Source organism: Botryllus schlosseri, chromosome 2 (genome assembly GCF_051294905.1).
Source record: "Botryllus schlosseri isolate E-star chromosome 2, Bs_hap1, whole genome shotgun sequence".
Lineage (NCBI taxonomy): Eukaryota > Metazoa > Chordata > Ascidiacea > Stolidobranchia > Styelidae > Botryllus > Botryllus schlosseri.
The window spans coordinates 2,776,952-2,799,535 of record NC_137237.1 but is presented as its reverse complement, the minus strand read 5'-3'; the positions used below and the strand labels follow the sequence as shown (position 1 = coordinate 2,799,535).

At 39.9% G+C, this 22,584-nt stretch overlaps 1 protein-coding gene across 1 annotated transcript; it reads left to right on the top strand.

Annotated features, from left to right (window-relative positions):
- The first annotated feature begins 988 nt into the window (after positions 1-988).
- Positions 989-21,437, top strand: LOC145433005 (G-protein coupled receptor 39-like). The gene is made up of 9 exons (XM_080309871.1): positions 989-2,873; positions 3,151-3,282; positions 8,028-8,157; positions 11,808-11,936; positions 12,002-12,123; positions 17,155-17,279; positions 17,605-17,706; positions 19,172-19,298; positions 20,860-21,437. The coding sequence occupies exons 1-9, from the start codon at positions 2,695-2,697 to the stop codon at positions 20,951-20,953; spliced, it is 1,140 nt and encodes a 379-aa protein (XP_080165997.1). The 5' UTR covers positions 989-2,694; the 3' UTR covers positions 20,954-21,437.
- Positions 21,438-22,584: the final 1,147 nt, after the last annotated feature.

Genomic DNA, 22,584 nt, shown 5'->3' with positions numbered 1-22,584 from the left:
AAGGCATCCACAGTGGAAATTACTATTGAAACTATAATACTCGTTGATACATGTACTTTCAGTGGAGAGGAGCGTATTATATTAGTACTTGAAAAATCGTCTTTTTCAACTCGAATCGAATCATTAGGATTCGATTCAGAATCATTTTGCCATCCGCCCTACTTATAACTTCAAATTACGATTTCTGAACCGACTTGAAATGATCCGAATTTATTCAATTATATCCTAAATTATTGTTATTATTAGCATTATCGCAGAATCCGTTACTAACCTAGAATTGCAATAGTTCGTAGTCAACATTTTCATTTGCTATCCTCTAAGGCAGTGGTTCTCAAACGGTGTGCCGATTGGACATCACAGCGTTGCGGCGAGAAAATGTGGTAAACAAGGTCGACGTATAACAAAAACTAAGGACTACAGATTCGATAATAGCTTTCTGGTTATTTTTTTCACCCCGACTCTTGAAGTCAGCCGCAGAACATAGTTCCCAGAAAGTGCTCTCATCATCACTGCGTTCTGTCACAAGAACTTGTGATGTTTGTAGGCGTATGTATGCTACGATTCACAGAAGATAATATCATGTTACTCGACAAAAGTCCTAAATATTTCCATATCACGATCTTTGCAATTTGAATTAATGAGTTATGCTGCCAATACGCCATTTTAAGTAATAGTTGTAGTAGTAGGCCTACCTGACGTCGAAGCCCGAAAATGTCGAAGTTATAACGCTACTTGTATTTAATTTTGATCCGTCGTTTTGATCGCAAGAAAGGAATACATGGGCTCGTGTACTGCGATATATTACGTATCGCCGGATTAAAGTCATTGAAAATGTCCCACTTGTGATTCATGCCTGAAGATACTGACTTGGATTCAGCGTCAGCCTTTCACACAAGGACTTGGACGCGGACTTGTTTCGATTACATAATGAAAATAACTGGGCTTGCCTCTAGTCAAACGTGGTCATCAGAGATTTCCTTGTTACGTGAAACCTCGTGACTTGATCCCAACTGAAAACATTGGCGATCACAGCGAACTATCATAAGAGTGCACGCCTACGCGCGTCTAAACAGTTTACGGTCTCGCACCATCCCATGTTATGACACAGCAGTTAAACAATACGTGTGTAGTATGTGTTGGCGGCTGTAGACCTGTCAATTAAATTAACGAATTGACCCGCGGATTCTTGAGAGATTACAATTAATCTTGAAATTTTCTTCGCGCTAGTTGCGATTCAATGTGGCTTCATTTTTCGATTTTAATGTAGTGGCGCCCTTTGCAATCTGAGTCCCACAGTGCAGATGCGATCAGCAGAGGAGCCCCACATAGATATATCAACTCGGAATCCTGTGCTCCTCACGAATGAAATTTGTTTGTAGTACGTTCGGGCAATTCCAATATGTTACCACGATACCGACAACCCTGACGGGAGATTAAGAAATAACAGCATGCAACAAAGTGACTAATAACAATTGACCCACCCATATATGCATCATCATTTGAAACGTGCCCTAAACTTTCGAAGACACCCTCACCATCAACTCTACCAGTGAATCTGATCACAGGGGCTGAAAAATGATAAATGTTTAAAAGTAATACGTAAAACTACTAATAATAATGATGAAATTCATTCATGAATCAGAAAAAAATTTCACGGTACGCGTAACGTCACATGACCACACGGATTTTCGGTGCGTATTGTAAGCCGATACGAATCAATGGATTGGTCCGGGGTTCACCGGAAATGGACATGGACAGTTCAACATGGCTATTTGGCGCCCAGCTAGTTCATTACGAGTTACGAGTATTCTTGCAATGGAATGAGGCCGTAGACTACATGATTAATCGGAATACGTTCGTAAATAGCAAAAAGGTTGGCCACCCCTGGTGTATAGTAATCGGAAATGTGAATGAACAAATTAATTCCGGAGATATTCTGTCTTTGCAATCACTGTGGAACCGAAAAATCAATATCAGGTCGATGGGTATACTAAATTCTTCTGCAAGATCAATTCAACGTCGATCATAGCCCCGCGCAAGCTGTTGTGGTGCTGCAAATGTGGAACTACAACTTACACTCAGCTTTTAGGAAATAATTGAACTTTACAGCACACGTTAATAGCTGAGCCTTGCATTCGAATATATAATGAGTGAAGATTGTACAATGTACGTCTGGAAATTAAGTCATAATGATCATTATCCATATTGACTTGGATTGCATGTGTCGTTCATTACAATAACCATGCATGACATATCAAAAATATGGATCAGGATCAATTTTGGAAACAATATGTTATTTTACCCAAAATTGTATTATTCGCATGACGGCCTATCAATCAAAAACGTGGCATGGATATCCGGGACTAATAAAAAGCAGGCAACTATGCGCTTCATTACATATGGAACGCTGTGGTACTCAGTGATATAGGTAAAGATGACGAACACGACAACTGCATATTTCGCGGTCAGCTCAACTCCGAGGTAAGATTGTCGGCAAGATGGTGCACATGCATAATCGCAGTTACGTCCTATTCCTATTCCTACAATTATTATCATACCTAATATTTTAAACAAATTGAAATTGGTAGGTCTACCCCAATTCTATAACATTGCTTCAGAGAGACCATGATTTCTTCGTAAGTTATATCAACGCGGACCTATTTTACCATCCAACTATATGGGTTAACAAATAAAATGATGGGATCAATTAGAGTCCAGTGTAGTATAATAGACAAATTGTTTTATGTTTTAATTCTCATGTCAACCTCTTATAACAGGGAAGACGCAGACTCCACTCCCGCTGTAGGAGAAGACGATATATTACTCTGGGTGAATACAACCACTGCATATTTTGCGAAGAATGCAACTGCAAGGTGAACCTGTAAGAAAGTAATTGCACAATCAACTATTTTAATCACATCATATTATGTTATACCACGTGTAATTATTATAGTTATCTGGGGGCCTTGTTACTCGATCCCATATTTCCACAACATAGAGAGCCCGCATTTCTCTACTAACCATCAAAATCAGTTATATCTATTGCTTATAGCGATCGAGCTGTATGAATTATAGGATGAATTAGAGCCCAGTGTACTATAATACAGAATTCGTTACGTAGTTATATTTCCATGCCACCCTCTATCACAGGGAAGATCCAGGCGCTGCTCCTGTTGTACAAGATATATTACTTTGGATAATTATGTCCTTGATGGCTGCGATTGGAATAATCGGAAATACAATTACCTTCATCGTCATTGGGAAGGAGAAAAAATTGCGAAGGTGAGTTCCACGCAGAGGTGGTCAAAGTAGTCAAAAAAGCTACTCAAGTAGAAGTAGAAGTAGTGACGAAAAAAATCTACTCAAGTACAAGTAGAAGTACTTCTTCCATAAGCAACCTAAAACTACTTGAAGTAGGAGTAGAATTTACTGACTTTAAAAGTACTCAAGTAAGTAAGTAGTTGTGAAAACGATCCTAATTCGTTCACATGGATTGTAAAATGGTGCAAATTGAGCTAGGCGACACGTGATTCGATAGCAATAGCAATAAGCAGTCGTCCACATCATGTGATGAAAATGATAGTATTGATATGGAAAAGCGATGCTAATCCTCTGTTTTCTCGTACAGCACGTATTAGAAAATAGCATGGTATGGCGCCATCCCCATACTATAAGGCCCGTAGTTTAGTCAAAGAGCAATACGGAGAAGTTGTATATAATACGGTGTAAACACTTTGTGCGATTAGTAAACGTTAATAAAAAATATGGTGGACCGTAAAAATGCAATATTGTGTAGCTTTAGTTTTAGAAATTAAAGGCATTACTACACTTGCTTTTATACTTCAACAGGTATGTTATCCAGACTAAAGAACTGGTATTAATTATAACTCAAAGTATATGATACTGGGAATTGAAAGTGAAATATAAATACTACTTCTAAATGCAGAACATGTATCTCATGGTTTAAATCCAGAAAGTTTCAAAGGTGGTATGCTAAAACAGCCCTAAAACTAAAAAAAGTCAGAGTCCACTTTTCCAGATTAGGACACGCCATGGACATGCTAGATAACGATATTGGAAGTAAATGCTAGATTGCGAAACATCAGTTTCAAACGTTATGATGAGCCATATATACTGTAATTAAATATTTCATATGGGTGAACGGCGACAATGTGGTGTGAACGGAACCACAGCAACCCTCTACCTAAATTATATTCACCGAAACTTTCGTGAAATCATACTGGTCACTCCGTATCCACTGCGCGCGAAGCGCGACGAGAATTCTGGGCTTTACTAAACTTTTATGAAAATCAAATGTTGATACTCCAGGCTATCTTCCTGATTGGAAGATTGAACTACTCCTACTTGACAAACTGAAAATAGCGAAAAGTAAGTAAGTAGATCACAAAATATTACGAAGTAGAAGTAGAAGTAGCGGAAATCAGATCTACTTGATTAAGTACCAGAAGTAGAGGAAAACTACTTGAGTACTTCGAAAAAGTAGAAGTACTTCGTTACTGACCACCTCTGGTTCCACGTTATGTCAAACAGTAGCCTATCACCGTATATAACTCGTGACCCGTAGGGGAGATGTAGTAGCGATGGGCCGAAAATGTTAAACGCCTTCTGTCATACATATCTTCACCCAATAATGTAGTTTCTGGTCATCCGAAACTTTGGCAGCCTACAAGCGTTACCTACCCTGAACAATCAACATATACCGGTATCTTCCGCCTTCCCAAAATATTTGTGAGCGTTTAAAATTGTTTTTAAACGAATGATCTGTGGGTCCAAATTCTAAACATTAACTGAAATACTCAAATGTTCCGAGATGGCTCAAGTTCCTAATAATCGAAGCAACCGAGAGCTATATAAGGATTTTTTGCTATTGTCTTAGCTATCGACAAGACATGGAATAAATAGTAACCCTAATATTAGCATAAAACTACATTCCGGTTAAAACTCAAAGTTGAAATATCATACCCATAAGTCGGCCAACGACTTCATTCGTTGACACAAATGTACTATAAGACAAGAAACTGATGCAACTCGAAATTTCGTAAGACATTCTTGACATTCTAATAAAACGAAACTTGCATGTATTACCATTTCATTCCAAGAATATTTAAATAGGGCGGTTTTTTAATAGGTCAAAAAAAGTTGAACATTTGTCAAAATTGTAGCGTTACGTCAAAAAATTGGTAATATTGTTTTCAAAAATTTTTGCAACCTGCATTTCGTTTGTAACGTAGATGTTTGCACTGTCGTTGAACTTATCATTTCATATTTGACATCTAGTAGCCCACCGTTGTAAAGGGTCGATTGTCTGCTCATTGTGAATCATAACACTGGTCAACACAATTTTTGTTGACTTTGATCAGAAAACTGATTTCGACTAACTTTTGGCCGCTGAATTCAAAAATGACTTTCGTTTTTCTCCATCACGTCAAGTTTTTGGGGTAGGTACCCTCACATTGTCTCTAGCACAACTTTTATTGTTTGGGGTTTACTGTATAAAACGTTTCAAAAAACACAAGCATAGTCGGAAGTAAATCAATAGACTTCAAATGATCATTTGCACCGCTTCAATTGGTTGATTTAATCTGATATTGCTTCTACAGGACAAATAAAGTGCGAGTTCCAGGGTCCAAATTTACGCTAATAACCATTAATTCTATAGGTTGTCTAGTTTGATACTCGGGCAATAGTCAGGTACCATATTTAAGCTCCAATCTACTTAGGTACCTTACTCCCAAGATCTTCAGATGTTGGGGGACATTTTCTCCTTCCCACCTCTGACTATGTCAAGGTTTTCCGGGAAATTATTTAGATATTTTAGCTTTTTGTAATGTCTGCTGTCCGACATAAACATATGGCTGTGACACATGTGTATCAGGGTAACATGTGCTTCCTTGTTGTCTGACCATGACCACTAAGAATGCACAATATTTCAAAGCTGATACATATGATCCGATCGTGCTCTTGATATTGCATCAATTCAATGTTTCTGTACTGTTCTCAATGGTTCTGTATATAATTCACGATGACTATAACTGAGTGTGCAATTGTTACTGCTCCTAAGACGTTGGCATTTTGGAGAATGCCACACTTTAGGATTCTTTTTGAGCTACCTATAGGCAACTGCCATTCACTTGAGTTGTAAATCGGGATTCCCAACTCCTCCAGTAATCCATGGTAACAGTACCACGCCAATGCCAGTATCGCGGCATTACTTAAAGCTATCGAAAGTAGGCCTACGAAGAAAAGGATGTTTCTCCTGATCGAAAGTGAGTTACTTTCTTTATACCTTGCCAAGTAATCTTTTCTCACTTCGTAAGGATGTTAAAAGTTCCGAAGATTTCTATTTCTAGTCCCAAAGCTTAAGTCAGATCAATAACCTGTGTTGATAAACTACTCTACTTTCTGAATCATCTTCGATTTCGAAATCTTGAGCATTTGTCTGCTATTCCCAAGATCTTCATCTTGATCCTCATTATAGAGCGTATAGGAGTTTCAACTTACACTGGATAAGCTAAATGAGGCATTAGACCTATAGCTGATAGTAAATGTAATATTTATTTTTCTTGCCATATCCTACAGTTTGCATCAAATATGTGTGTGAAATATCCTCGGATGATTGCATCTTCTAACCAAAAATGGTTGAAAGCATCGGCCTAGGTCGATACCAGTACCTTTTTTCTTGCTAATTCAATTGAGCCCTTGGCCACATAACTTATTATTTAATAAAAGTGTGGATTTTTATATGGTATCGAAAAGTAATATGGCTAACTTCGTGAAAATTTGCATATTTTGGGCATATGCCGTAGAGCAAACACTTGACGTGATGGAAGAAAACCAATGGCATTTTTGGAATCAGCACGCCAAAATTAGCCTAAATCAAGTGCAAAATCAAAGTCAACAAATTTTTCGTTCAAAATTGTTGCCCAGTGTAATAGGTCAAAAATGAGATGAATATAAATTCACATGGTGTTATGCTCGACGTAACACTGCATGAGCATTACATGGTTCTTATACCAAGAAGCGCATGATGAAAAATTGTGATGTAGACAATCTCAGAATGAAGCAACACGGTGCGTCACCAGTAGTGTACGTACAACTTTCGTGCTACCAGCCAACAACTGCTGCTATTGAACTTCCTTTCTCGGTTCTTGACAAGCTACTTAGCAAGGACAGACTCATTCTTCCTGAGAATGTAGGAAAGTATCTTTCGTTGTACTGCAACCGATTGTAATTATTTCTACCATAATGCGTGATGTAACTACTGAAATTCTTCATAGGTCCAGATTTCGATAAAATAAAGTTTTTTCATGTAAAAAGTTGTCAGTTTTTAAGTCAAAAAGTTTTTTCAGGTCAAAATATTTCGTAAGGACAGACAGATCCAACCAGAAATGAAGATACGTGGTACAATTCACACATTATGTGCGAAAACACCTATAATGTACATACATGAGGGCAATATTTTGTCAAAATAATGTTTTTCAAGGTCAAAAATGTAAAAAATGTCATTTTTTAGTTCAAAATCTTCCGTTTTTAGGGCAAAAAATCGCCCTAGTTATAAACAATCTATGTGACGTAAACAACGATCGAATAAAACGTTGTCACGGAGACAAAAATACCCGATGCAGAATGTACTCATACAGAAATCCAATGGAAAGAGCAAGGAAAGAGCGTATGAATTTTTTACTTTAAAAGAACCGCTAAAAAAAAGATTATTATCGACAAAACTGTGACAGCGGTCATCGGGTAGTAGGCTGACTTGGACTTCAGATTAATCCTCCGTGGACTCCAGACTATCTGTGCATTACATTCTACCGTGTCTTGTGTTTCGCATTGTACATTGTGTGTGTCTTGATCGGAAGAAATATTACCTGACGATTATTGATCACTGACATTTCATACAGATCCCCCGCTCTATCTCCAGCTACGTTAAATACGCAGGGCCCGATTTGCCCTTCCTCCTTCCAAGCATTGACTGTTGTATGCAATTTGAATTGCTCACATTTCAGTAAGCCTTTCAACGTCATTCTGATGGGATTGTGTGTCTCGGATTTCATGTCAGCTTCGGTCAGTCCTTTGATGTATTACAAGTCAACCTGGCTACCGCGAGACTACAATCTGCCACTATGGATCTGTAAGGTGAGGTTACCGCATCAGCAAATTCAGACGCTGCATATAGTTGAGAAGGAATTATGTGCCTGAGTATGGATTACTAACCTATACGTAGGTTAGTAATCTATAGTCTGAGCCCCGTAGGTCCGTGGACTAGTCTATCCGTCGCCAGAAATTCTGTCAGGTTTGTTAAACTTAAGCTTATCCAATCATCAAAAGTTGTGGATACATGAAATATGGCATCTAATAGAACAAATATCAACGAAAATATGATTTTTGAAAGTTGTGCAATTCAAGGGGCAGCTTATCCCCGCTAAACTTTGGGAATCAATGTTCTGTTCCGCGATCATATCTAGATAGATTGATAGGCTTTTACTTGTCACACCAATAAACAAAGAAAAATACACATAACAAACTGGCAGTTTGCACCAGAAGACGACGAGGGAACGTGAGGCCTTCTGAGTCAGTCTCCATCCGCTGGAGTGCAGACTAATCAGTTTGTACAAATGTAAGTGACAAGGGACCATACGTGAACTGGTGAACATGAGATTGCGCTTGAGAAAGATGCAATCTGAAATAAATTGAGATTGTATTAGTAAAAATAAATCGTAAATAATTTTCGTCACCGTGTGACTGTGTAGTGTGTACAATACATACATATACAAAAAATTTGTTGTGTTACATAATGTACTTATCATACAGTGGCGGCTCGTCCTATAGGGCAACTGCGGCAATGCTCCACCTAAAATTCGGTTCAATAACAATAATTTATCATTTATAGACGCACAGCAATCAATATATACCGACATCCCAACGCAAATCGCATTGTGCTTTCGCTTGTAAATGCCCAACTGCCCATATATAGCGAAGTCTCTGCGAAAATCGAATTCTCCTCCGCGATTTCGCTTTGCGAATGGCTAGTCGGGGCATGCCCCGGTAGCGCTCAAAACAAGCTTTCACTGTCTATTCTCTCAAAGCCACGCACAATAAAGAAACAATGATTTACTCTCTCCTATTCATAAAATTACCGAGCAGGTAGGGCAACATAGCCTCGTTGCCCCTAAGGTGTGATGTAACAATCGTATCTATATCTGAACTCGGTTACCGTCATATGCGTGGAGTCGGTCTTTGCTGGTATAGGTCCATTTTGACGGTGTTTCACACCATGATAATTCTTGAAACTTGGTGTGTTCTGTCGTGATGGTGGTATTTAACACTGCCCCAAGTTTCAGGGTTGGTACTTAAAGATTAGGGCAGTAGTTCCGTTTCCGAAATTGAGTGTGTGCTGATCCGTCATGTATCGCAAGCAGATTCTACTCATAAGCCGGTATTGGTGTCCATTGATTTTGATGACGTTCCATACCGAGATCGGTAATGACATTTGGCACGGTAAGTCTTAATGTTAGTATCGAACGCTGTACCAAGTTTTAAGTTTGTCACTGAACTGTGTTAGTGGTAATTTCGTTTCCTAAGTCGAGGGAGAGCTGACTCGTCATTTATCGCTAACAGATTTTACGCAAAGCCGGTATTGGTCTCTATTGATTTTAATGATGCTCCTTACCTAGATCCGTCATGAGCTTTTGCACGGTATGTCTTGATTTTAGTATCGAACGCTGTGCCAAGTCTCAAGGTTGACACTCAATGGTTAGGGCAGTAATTTCGTTATCGAGGTCGAGTATGGTAGAGATGTGCGCCGATCTGACACTAAGCCTACCTAACGCATATCGGATTTCACGCAAAAGGCGGTTACGGTAACTGTGTTCCATACTGAGATAGGTGATGAGACGATGATATCATGAAACAGTTTATCAACATTCTCGTTTTGCATTCAAATACTTACTTTTATTTTATATTCTCCAATGTCAATTTCGCCGTGAAATTGTGGTCTTCAAGCCATTTGCTAACAACCCCCTGTCATGCGCGAAAGCTATTTCGTTTTCGATGACGGCTAACAGCTGATCTGATCACTTCATCAGCCTTTTCCTCAGTAAATTTTACGCAAAATTCGGTGTTGGTCTGTTCCGAACAGGCTGTTCGTATTAATTTTGACAGTACCATACCGAAAAGGGTCATGAGGCTACTTCTCGATGATGCCATGTAACAGTGTATTAAGTTTACAGCTTTCATTCACGTATTTATTCGGTAATATATTTTCCAATGCCGAGTTAGCAGCAGGCTTCTAGACAGTAAGCCATTTGTGTTAGCCTATGTCACAGTCTCCAGTTTCAAGGCCAAAATCTCCTATGTTGTTCCGAGACCGAAATTCCGAGGCTGCTTTCGTATTACTTCTTCAAATTTAAAATGATGTGTTGGATTCAATATGGCAGGTCCAATCTATGAGATAACAATGGCGTTTGTGTCTGAACTCGTTGACCTTTGCGGTTAGGCTATATAGGTTACAGTCTTATGTTTGCAGATTGTTAGCCAGCGGTCAATTGCGAACATGAATCGTGTTGAATTTCTGCTCCTTACGCCGTTTATGCAGTTTCCTTCAGAGCAATAATTAGAGGTAAAGAGACACGGTCCTTATCAGCCTAAAAATTGTCCATTGATCTAATTGTGCGCGGGAGGAAAGCGCACTCTTACCATTTTCCCAACATATTTCGATAAAAATGAAGGGCTGAGGTATAAGCGAGGATAAGGACGCCTTGTTATACACTTTTACACTGCTGGTGTCAGAGGCAGTTTATCTAGTTGGAACAAAATTGGGTATCGTGATCTGAATCATGTGGTCTCTACTGCAAACGGTGTCTCGATATTACCCGATCGTCGACATTACTCGGTTAGAGTTGACTGGCTTATATTCCAATGCATCTTTTTTTCGAAGTAGTAACCAGTGGTGAACTTTCAAAATTCCTATAGTTGAAAATCGCTTTCTATCAACTTTGCTGCAGTAACTGGCTTTTTTAAATATCATATTGGCCACTCCGATTTCATCCGAGGAATCCAAGCGTGGTTTCAGCACATTAAAACGCATCGCGACTTCTCTTAGAATCGGGATGTGTAAAGATATAGGCTCGATGAGTTATAGTAGATGTGCTCAGAATTCTCAGCGCTGTCATTATGGGTATTCCAGATTTCAATGAATTCGTCATTGAACATCTTGCAACTATGAAATCACGCCGCGCGCAATACGCCTACTGATACAAACGTTAAAATATGCAGGTATGAACTACTGTACTTCATATTTTATTCCGAATAATTTGAAGAGTGTCAGCTGGAAAAGCTTCGGGTTTTAATATATTTCTGTCATGAATATATTAAGAAAATTTGAAACGCGTAAGCCTAGTTAACCATGCCTAATATCTATACACCATACAAACTGTGTGTGACGACCACGAAGTCACATTTACACGTCGGAGTACACTATTGTGACGTCATTTAGATTATTAACATCGCATGTACCCCTTGCCCCACCACCCGATATTGTCACGAGCCGCCACTGTTATCATATCATATCTTATCTCTTCTTAACTCTCGGACAGAGACGTTATCTCCTTTTGGTGCTTATCGGAAAGTCAGGTCTTCTTTATTGGCGTCGTCGTTTTTAATAAACAGTAGTATTTGACCAAATTCGGTAGTAATCAACGGCAGTAAAGGTTTCCAAGTGCAACCAATTAAAGGTCTTCTATAGAATCACCGATGCAAAAATAATTGTCGCTATGTCGATTTTTAAGGTCTCTGTCGCAATAGACCACTGGACTACGATCGCAACGGCACATCATATCCTTGCTGTAGTAATGTTTCGTTTCGTTGCTATCAAGTTTCCCTTTCTACTGAAAAAGCTCAATCAGAAGCGTACTGTGGTAAGTGAATGGGTTTTGAGATGAATATTGCAATGGTTTCAAAAGTGGTATTGATTTCTTGTCAGGTGTTGGTGAGCGTTTTGTGGACCGAATCCTTTGCAACGAGTGGGTGGTATCCACTGTTCGCAATGAGTTTTCGGGAACCGCCTGAATATACACACCGCGTATGCAGAATATTTGGAAAGTGGTAAGAGCCGACTCCACACACGGTAGCAACATCACGCCAGATTCTTCGTTGTACTTGTACCACCACTTCTTCTGCATATCGAAACGCCCAAATCCGGTGGCCAGACGAGCATTAGATCGTATCACAAGCTACCGGATTTACATAAAGTCTGTTGAAATCTGAAACGATTAGTATATGACCAGAAATCTCTTGCACAAGACAAAAATCTTGTGGATATAACCTTCATCCCAATATTTCTGTGTGTGGAGAAACAGGAGAAACATGGCGTTTGATGTGTGGGATTTTGAGACGCAGTTATAGATATCGTGCGCATGAACTGAACTTGATTTTGGTATTTCTTTCTAATTCTGAAAATTAAATTGAATTTACAATTTTTTTTGCGAAATCAGTGAATCTAATTCTAACATAATATGACAGAAACTCTGTAGCTGTCATTCTAATTTGGTTTGATATACGAAATTGAAGAGATTTTTGGCGGTACAGAACTTTTATACAACTGAATAGTATATTCATTTTGAAATGAACCCGAGTATTTTCGGCTGATACTAGATTGTTGAAATACTTTGTTCTTTCTAATTGTCTTCATAGTTGCTTACGATTACCCGGAAATATTTGGGCTCATTTCAATATGAATATACTATTCAATTATACACGACGTTATTTTCAATTCTCTAATTTCGGACGATTAACCCTGGCTACTGTTGAAACATAGGTGTTATATGGTAGTACAGAAATAGAGACACGCTCATGCAATATGCGTTGTCATCTGTACACCACAAGTGTCCACACTACCTAGTCGTAACCAGACACTTGGTGGCCTCAGCAATAACAACACTACCACAGTAACAATAAACAATTAGAACAAATACGCCTCTAATGGACTAAGATGAGCATTAGGATTAGGATTTGGAAAATTTTGGTGGATTAAGATTTAAGATTTTTTCAAGAATGGATTAGGATTAGGATTGGATTTACCGATTTTCGGAATATTGATGTCCTGAGGGGAATGGCGACAGACTTTATCGTCCTACCAAAGTTACTTCATGTATTTTGACCCTCATTAGGCGTTTTATTCATTTTTACAAAATTATAGGCATCAGATGTAGGCTTTCTAAGTGGAATTCTAAGTTTGAATCGAATTAGGATTAAGATTAGGATTGAAATATACAAAATTTCTGGACTGTATTAGGGATTAGGAATTGAAGCTTCGGATTTGGATCGGATTAGAACATAGAAACTTCAAATCCGCTCATCTCTGCTAATGGGTGGGCTGCCACACACTAGGGGTTCCATGGGCCAGTCTTTACGGTTCCGCGGAGGTCAATTGCACACATATCCTACTCAACTCATGCGTACGATTCTTGGCCATCATTACGGTTGCAGGCAATTAGGGCCGATCAGTGTAGTCAAACCACTCAACTCTAATCTACAATTAAATAGTATATTCATATTGAAATGAACCCGAATATTTTCGGCTGACACTCGTCAGGGGTAATCGTCAGCAACTAGTAGAGAATTGGAAAGAACATTGTATATCAACAATCGTATCACAAAATATGACGTCACCAGCATGAAATTTCGAATCAGAGAGCGTTCAATGCACTATTTTTATTTCCATTTGTGTGCCTTGGAATCAACTTTTATCAAAATACACCAACCAAAACTCTGTCAACAAAAGGAGTTCGTGTACCACCTAAAAATAGTGCATTGAACGTTCTCTCATTCGAAATTTCATGCTGGTGACGTCATGTTTTGTGATACGATTGTTGATATACAATGTTCTTTCCAATTCTCTACTAGTTGCTGACGATTACCCCTGACGATTGTCAGCCGAAAATATTCGGGTTCATTTTAATATGAATATACTATTTAATTGTATATTGAAGTTCTGCACCTCCAAGAAGCTCATCAACTCTGATCGGAAACCAGTTTCCTCGTCTACTTTCCGTTGAGTTAACCTTTTTTGCATCGTGATCACGAAATGCCGCCTTCACGTGCATTTTTTGGCCATGTTATTTAAATATATCTCAGTGTACGTCGTATCATTTTCGCCCCCCATCGCCCCTCTGTCGCCACATTTGGTATTGTCGCCCTATTTGGTATTTTTGCCCCCTTGTTTCTCAAAATCGTCCATTGGCGGGCGATATTGCCCACGTTGGGAACCAGTGAAGTAACTGAATGTTTAGTTTGTACAAGTCTGGTGCAGTCGCGTAAACGGGAGAGGTTGGGGTTCGATATCAAAATACCGACGTTCTGGAATGCCGAAGCTATCTCCAATATTTATAGGCTATTCGTAATTGAGCAATCGGGCATCTCGCTGCTGCGATTCGACCGCACAATATGATGACCCTGTCCAAAGTGAAGCGTCGTAATTCTGAACTGTTATCTAAATGGGCAATGGCAACAGCAGAAGTAACACTGACTCGTAATAATCATTCATTAAAATGTTTTCGTTTTGTGTGAAACTGTCATTTTGATGGTTTCGTTCTTTTTGCACTCTGTTGACGCACAGTTCAGTTTATGCACCGATATAATCCATTGCATGTCTAGTAAGTTGTGCATTATGTTAGAACTTTTTCAATTTTATGGCTTTGCGAAAATTTGTAATAGTAGAATGAGGTCATAATGACCAAGACTGAATCCGTTGCACAACCACGACATACATTAAGACGATTTAAATACAACTGTAAATGATTTCTCTTGCGACTTTATCGGTCTGAAATGAATCACTATAACACAGTTAACGTATTTTGCGATCCTAAAACGAAAGCGCTTTTTAAAAATTCTGAAAGATTTAGCACCGGACAGGAAAATTAGATATTTTGCAAATTTTTTCGACCTATACAGTACTGTGTTGACTAAAAAAAAATGAAAAATAACAATTTCTTACGAAAATATGATGTTCGTTGCGTCGGAGTCGCATTATCAAAAAAGAGGACATATAGGCGTCTTCCGAGGACACTTTCAATTTATTGAAAAAAGAGGACAAGTCCTCTTAAAGAGGACGTATGGTAACCCTACACCAGGGGTCACCAACACGTGGCACGCGACTTGATTTGAAATTTCGTAAACAGGTCAAGAAAAAAAATATTTCGGGCTTCGCGCGATTTACCTGGAATTCATATTTATAGTTATTTCTCAGTGTATATCCGGCATTCATATTCTAGAATTCTCTAATCAGCATTCATAGCCTTCCATGACATCAAACTATCCGTTGGGATTGCTAGCATTTTGGATGCATTTTCTGATGTGACGATAAGGGGTACGCGAAATTTTTCAGTATCATAATAGGGGGGCATGTCTAAAATGGTTTGAGAACCACTGGCTTTATTAGGGCTTCCCCACAAGATCAAGCTTTGCGTGGAGGTGGTCTTTCAGCTCGTAACGCATCTCGCTAGCCCCCAAAAGCGTTTCCAGGTATCGTGTACGGCTCAGAGTTCAAAATAAAATGAAATTGATGACAATGGTCTTTTGTTGTATTTATATTCCTTTGATAAAATATTATTTCTTTTGTGGTCACTTTACCCATCGCCATGTTAGGAAGCACAGCGTTGTACTGACGTAGAGTTTTAAAACGTGGTTGCCTACTTTATATCAATATTGAATTCATGCGGCCCTCGGCCGCTATACGAAATTTGAAAAGAGGCCCGCGACCCGTTATGAGTTGGCGACCCCTGCCCTAACAGAAAACAATCTAATCTCTAGATCAGTGGTTCTCAACCTTTTTTTTAGACACGCCCCACTTTATGGTAGTGAAAAATTTCGCCCCCCCCCCTTATCGTCATATCACAAAATCCAACCGAAATGCTAGCATCCCCGACAGATTGTTTGATGGCGTGGAAGGTTATGACTGCTGATGAGAAAATTCAAAAATATGAAATTCAGTCTAAATAAAGAGAAACACGCGTGAGTTGGAGGTAAATTGCGCAGAGCGCGAATTTTTTTTCAATTGACCGCTTCTTCGCGCCCCCCTTCAGATGCATTCACGCCCCCCAGGTTGAGAACCACTGCTCTAGATGCTATGTAGCATACTGCGTGATCTTATTGACTTGATCAAATATTCCAGCGGCTTGAAGACTAGAAACATATCCATCCTCCGACTTGCCCGCTGCAATGATATGCTTTGTTTTGTCGTCTGGGTATCAACCTATCAAGACGCCACGAGTGTATGCCAATTTGGACATGGCGACGTTTGGCGTCTGGATATATCAACTAACAAGCCACCACGGGCTGCGTATAATTTAAACATGCCGGCCATGCCGTAACTACTGTATATCAGCTGTGGCTACAAGACGGCTAGCGCTGCCTATATCCGGTAGCTACGTCATACGAGGCGTCTCGAAATCCCAAACGCCAAACACCATGTTTATGTACGGCAGGGTCACCATATTTGGGGAATCTGAAAATAGAACACTTTTTCAAACTTTCCAGATTTCCAATACTGGAGTGAAATCTGGAAAAAATGGTAAATTTTTCCACAGTTTGTGGTTAATTGACTCAAAAAAAGGCCGGCTCAAGTCCCGAAAAACCCGCCGGGCCGTTGCTTGAGCGCTGATTTCCTATATCACAGTTCAATTTCCAAGTATATTTAATCAAAATTTTCAAAAAAGAGGGCAATTTCTCAACACATAGGACATTTGGAGTCCTCCGAGGATACTTTCATAGAAATAAAAAAGAGGACAAATCCTCACAAAAGAGGACGTATGGAAACCCTAATTTACAGGGTAGGCGCTGTAAAATGCTGGAGGCCAAACGTCGTAGCCATCAGCCGCCACCCTGCGTTTAAACCCGTTCATACGCCAAGCGACACGTAGAGACTCAGCCGCAGGGTGGCGTTGGGCGTGTTGGCGTCTGAGCAGCTTCAGCCCCGCCTCAATAAAACAAACTGACGCCTTTACTTTACAGTATGCGTACATCTCCTCACGGCATTCAGAATCAGTAACATCGGTGATATAAGTTTGCACGTTTTCCACGGTCGTTTCTATGGAGGTACCGGTCCATACACAACTTAGACTTCGAGATTTTTAACAGGTCCCATTATACGAGGATGTACTCGAGGTATTACATCCCAGTGACGTTTTTCCTCGTGATATTGCTCAGCGTCGTCTTGTCGTGCTACACTCTTCTGCTGATAGTGTACAGACGTACCAAGAAAAGTAAGGCCAAGATAACAAAGTGAATTTCTATTTGCTTCCCGGTATTTGTTACAACTTCAATCCAATATTTGTTTTGCATAGGTTTCCGACTTTTGCGGTGAGTTACACTGCAGCCATACCGATGCAACTTTAATACTTATGTACTAGATTTCATGTTTCGATCGTTGCCACTTAAATGTTGCGATGAGGAGCCGAGAAAACCCTCTCTTGGACTTAAGTCCGCAGTTGTACCGGAAGTCGATACTGCCCCCTACAACATTAATCATATACGCCCTTATCCAATGTCTAAAATGGAAATATTAACCAGGAAATGCTTTCCTCGCAGGAAATTCAAATTCCGATGCTGATCTGACTAAGGAGAACAAGGCGTTCAAACAGATATCCTGCATTGTGGGCTCATTCATCTTCGGCTATATACCAGAGATAGGTAAGGTGGATTTATAAATTAGGATTCAGGTGAACTATTTATTACTCACGGAACTGAAGTCCTTAGTTCAGGAGAGTCAATATGTCTAGGGTTGACGTAGGCTACCAGTACCTAGGACTGGCGTCTTCGCCATCTTAATGATGCATGCAAACCAGAGGCCTTTGCTCAGTTATGGAGGTTTATTACGACCACTAAACTCCAGACAGCGACCGTATACATAACTTGGTTGCATATAAAACAAACGGTGTTTAATAACACTTTGTTTAAAACATGTTTTGAACAGTGTTTTAAACAAATGCCTTTTCAAAATTATTTTTTTCGAAACGTTGTATAATGAAAGGATAGTTGTGGAAATACAGCCGAAAAAAGATGTAGTGTGAGCCTAAGGACGATTTGCACACAATATAATCGACGTATACGTTCTGGAGTGGCTGAAGCCCTCGAAATCGTCGTCGGTTCAACAGTTATAGCAGGCACATACAGATTATTGGTACGGAATGGGTTTTCTGATGATAATGACCGCCGACCGTAAAAAATGCTGCATGACGATGTAGTCGCTGTTAAAGATATTTTTGGACTGTTTATCACAGTGGTCAAAAACCCTTTCCGTCGAAGGAGCCATATTTACTCTATATATTCAACTGCGTATGTCACTACAGCAGTGGTTCCCAACAGGTGGGGAATTCACTGGTTTCTGGTGGGGAGAGAGAGAGAGAGAGAATCTTTATGCGTATTCATTACAATCATCAACATAACACTACAAAAATAATAGACTAGGGTTGCCATACGTCCGGAATTTTCCGGACATGTCCGGAATTTCACTTTTAAAACTGCGTCCGGGAGGAATTTCTCAAATATGGCTAAATGTCCGGAATTTTGAAGGCTTAAGACGCAGGCTTATAATTTTGTCGCAAATCTTCGCGCTTCTTCAACTTTCCGGCTCGTTGTCGAATTTTACATTTTTGCCACTAAATTTCCGTGGGTTGACTAAAAATAAAAAAAAGGTCATTTCTCCGTCTTGACTCCAATTTAGCCGTTTTAACGCGTCATCGCCCCCCTATCGCCCCCTTCGCTATTTTCGCCCCCTGTCGCCCCTCCGTCATTTTCGCCCCCCTAGGCCGCCAAATCGCCCCCTGGAGGGCGATATCGCCCACGTTGGGAACCACTGGTCTACATACTTACGGAGACACATGCGCAATTACCGTTACCAGTTAACTGCTCTGGAATGAATGTATCGAAAATTATATTGCGTGTTGTTCACAAAAACTCATTTTTAACCATGGATAACCAATGATGGCGTCACAAACGCATCCGGCACGACCAGTATCACGTGAAATAACGCTTTCGCTAAATTTTGAAGGTTACCGGTATCGGTTCACAATGCGTTTTGTGTTGCAGTTGTAGGCGATTTCATTTCGTACTGGTGTGGTTGTGTGTCTTTGACAACAATATGTATATGATTCAGTTTTCAGAGTTTTAGTGGCTCTGGCCATTCTCCGGAGTTACAACGTTCGATTTATCGATTTGGCCCGTCTGATTTGCCTGAGAATTTCCGAATCCCTGAATCCGGTTTTCTACAACTTGTGCTCAAGGTGTGTACATTTATAGAGGCCATCAGGGTCTCTCAAAATTCCATCCTCTCGAGTCAGTTTCGTGGACCTATTGCTCCCTCTTGGACTCGAACTTGACTCGGTGATGAATTGAAAAGGATTCGGTTTGAGTCGAGTCAAAACTATACAAGTCAAATTTACTTTTGACTACGAATCTTGTGACTTGGTTACAACTAGAGCCCGACCGATATTGGATTTCTGAGCCGATACCGATAAGACCGATATCCAGTACCTCCACCGATAACACCGATATATTCAGCCGATATTCAAAAGATATGGAATCTACCTCAAGGTCCATATTTAACACATCAGAGTATTTCTTTCAACAACTTTACAGCCATTGATATGCTTGAACATGAAATAAATGTTCCAGGAACTATAAAAATATATCAAAAGCACCAATCCAGCAATTGCAGATTACAGTTCACGAAGCACAATTTCTCGGAGTGAACTTCTGTGGTCTTCCATAGATGATGTATATAGTACTAAACACATGGAGCAGTCTTTCACTTGGTACCATAGTTAGTGGCACAGCAAGAATTGGATCTCTTTCTTCCTTACGGTTCCACCGCCCCCATGCAGGGGATCTTTCCTTCAATGGTTTCACCATATATTGATATTAATATTGATATTCTTCTGGCAATGCACCTGGAGCCTTCAGCAAATCATTAACAAATAGCTGAAGAGAATGTGCAAAACAACTCAAATTGTCCAAGTCTGCAACTGCTCCATCCGGCCCCTTGGGCCTTGACCATGACCAGCATTTCAACAATCAACATTTTACGCTCTTGTGTCAGAATTGGCCAATGTCATCATGGCATCAAAAATTTTGGTATCAAATATTGGCTTTACTCCACGTTTGCTTGATTTTCTTGCCCTCATGCTTGCATATTTCCTATCATGGTGGCCCCGCAGGCCTCAGTCAGACGACTTCATACATTACTGGAATAATTAGCTCTGTTGGTACCGAACCGAGATATGTTTCGACGCGACGCTTTTCTCTGTCATTACGAGGGTCAGTCCAGCATGATTGAAGTTCTCATTTCTCTTACTGATTGAAATCTTCTGCAGACAACTATCCATCCAGCTGCTCTCTGTCGCTGGTGATCGATTACTGCAGGGGGATTCCCCCGAAGTCAGTGGGGCATAACGGTTGTTAGTTATCTATAATATTTTTCAGATAGGCACGCCTACTGCCCTGTATGCAGTATGCACTATATGCAGCTTGGCCATTTATTTTTATAATTTACCGTCCTCACGTCTTCTATCGACTTCTCTGACTCCCTGCCACCATGTGTGACGTCACGAAAATGGCCGATATTTTTTTACCTTCAATGGCCGATACCGATATTTCTCTCCAAGCGTGATATCGACTCGATATTATCGGCGAGCCGATAATCGGTCGGGCTCTAGTTACAACCCTTGTGTACTCCGTCAAAGGACTGTATCATAGGCTATAGTTATGAAAATTGATTACAATAGATTCATGGAATACTTCGATTACGGGCAGCAAATACACAATTACTTTACTCATATGATTCAGCAATATCGGAGAGGCATCCATGCGATTCCTACGTACACTCGCGTGCAGAAAGAGCGAAAGTGGTGGTAATCAACAAGGCCCCAGACAACCATGACTGTGAAATTCTTTGGATTACGTCAACGATTCATTTGCAGGATCGTGTGATTGTGACACTCGCAACGGACATTTTTTGACGCTCAGTGTATATATTTTTATCTTATTTGTAAAAAAATAATCATTTTAGGCATCTTTTACTAGATTTGTTGATTCATTTATTCCATGATATCAACAACTACGGACTGTGTGTCTGTGGTACATTTCTCGGACAATATCGCGGAAAGCATTACCCGAGTTCGACTTCAGAAAACAAACAGTACATGTCTTTCGTATATATATATATTAGAAAACAACAATTTTGAAGAGACAGGCGTCGCAGTTATCATGATGACGTCATAATGGCGAGATCTGACGCTACCAACAGCGCAGAGAGTTGGACAGCTTGGACATCCCCAGCTATTCAGATTACAATTAGAATTGCCGAATTGATGAAAACGTGTGCATTGAAATAAATTTCGAATTTATTATAAAATACAGCAAAAGTCATGTTCGGTTCGTATCAATTCGGATTTCAGGCAGCGAAGTAACGCAGTGACCTAATGCATTTATCGAAGAAACTACATGAAAGTAGTATCAGAGCCATAATACTTATTATATTTTTAACGTTATATTTTGGCTCGATTTGGCTGTACCCAGGACCGTAACTGCCACACCCCAAACCTCCCAATTGGGGAGGGCCCGAGCTCGAAGGAAGACCAAAATAATTTCATAAATTAACATGAATTATAGAGTATTTTTTCGAAAATTGATTTAACTTCTTGAAACATTTAATGTGGCCAAATGTCTTGATTATTGGGTACCCTACCTCCAAGAAAAAACGCATGATCTATTTTTTTTAAATGAGCATTTCGGCGTCGGCTATTACTGCGCCACGATACATTAAGACATATGGACTTTTAGGCCAAGTAACTAGCGACTTCGAGAAGTGTGCCGGAACGATCGGCAGCGGGAAAACCAAGGCCGAAAAGGACTGTCCTTATGCTGACCGAAAACTTCCATATAGAGGCTATGCATATATGTTCAATTGTCCATAGGCGTCTAATTATATAGCTGTCGTCGAATGTTCCTGTCCTGGCAATCTGAACCCTACAAGACAAATGCCATGCCGCAGAGAAAAGTTATTTGCCAGTGAAGAAATGCCAATTTGAAATCGGGTCCGTGTTTTAGTTTAGTACGTTATGGCGATTTCAATATCTTTTGACATAGCTGACAGGAGGTCACGAAATAACATTATGTAACGAATTTATTATACCAACGGGTACGAGCGAATATGTCTAAATATTATCTACGGGTCCTACATTTTCCAAGACACCTCCCTCAGCTCTAATATGGTAATTCTAGGACAGAGCTGTACGAATTCTAGGACAGACACAATCGGAAAAACCAATCGTGCAAGGCGATTATTTCCGAATCATAGCACGTCGGTTTGATGCGATATGCGCTTAATTAGGATGTACAGGATCAGGATTTGCAATTGTAACCGGGCTGGGATCCGGCAAGTTATTCTCGAACAGGATAAGATCAGGATTCACATTTTTGCCCAAAAGCCGGATCCGGATTAGGACATAATTCTAAATTCGTAGTTCATGAAAGTGACTGTCCGTTGTTCACTGCGATATTTTCTATGAA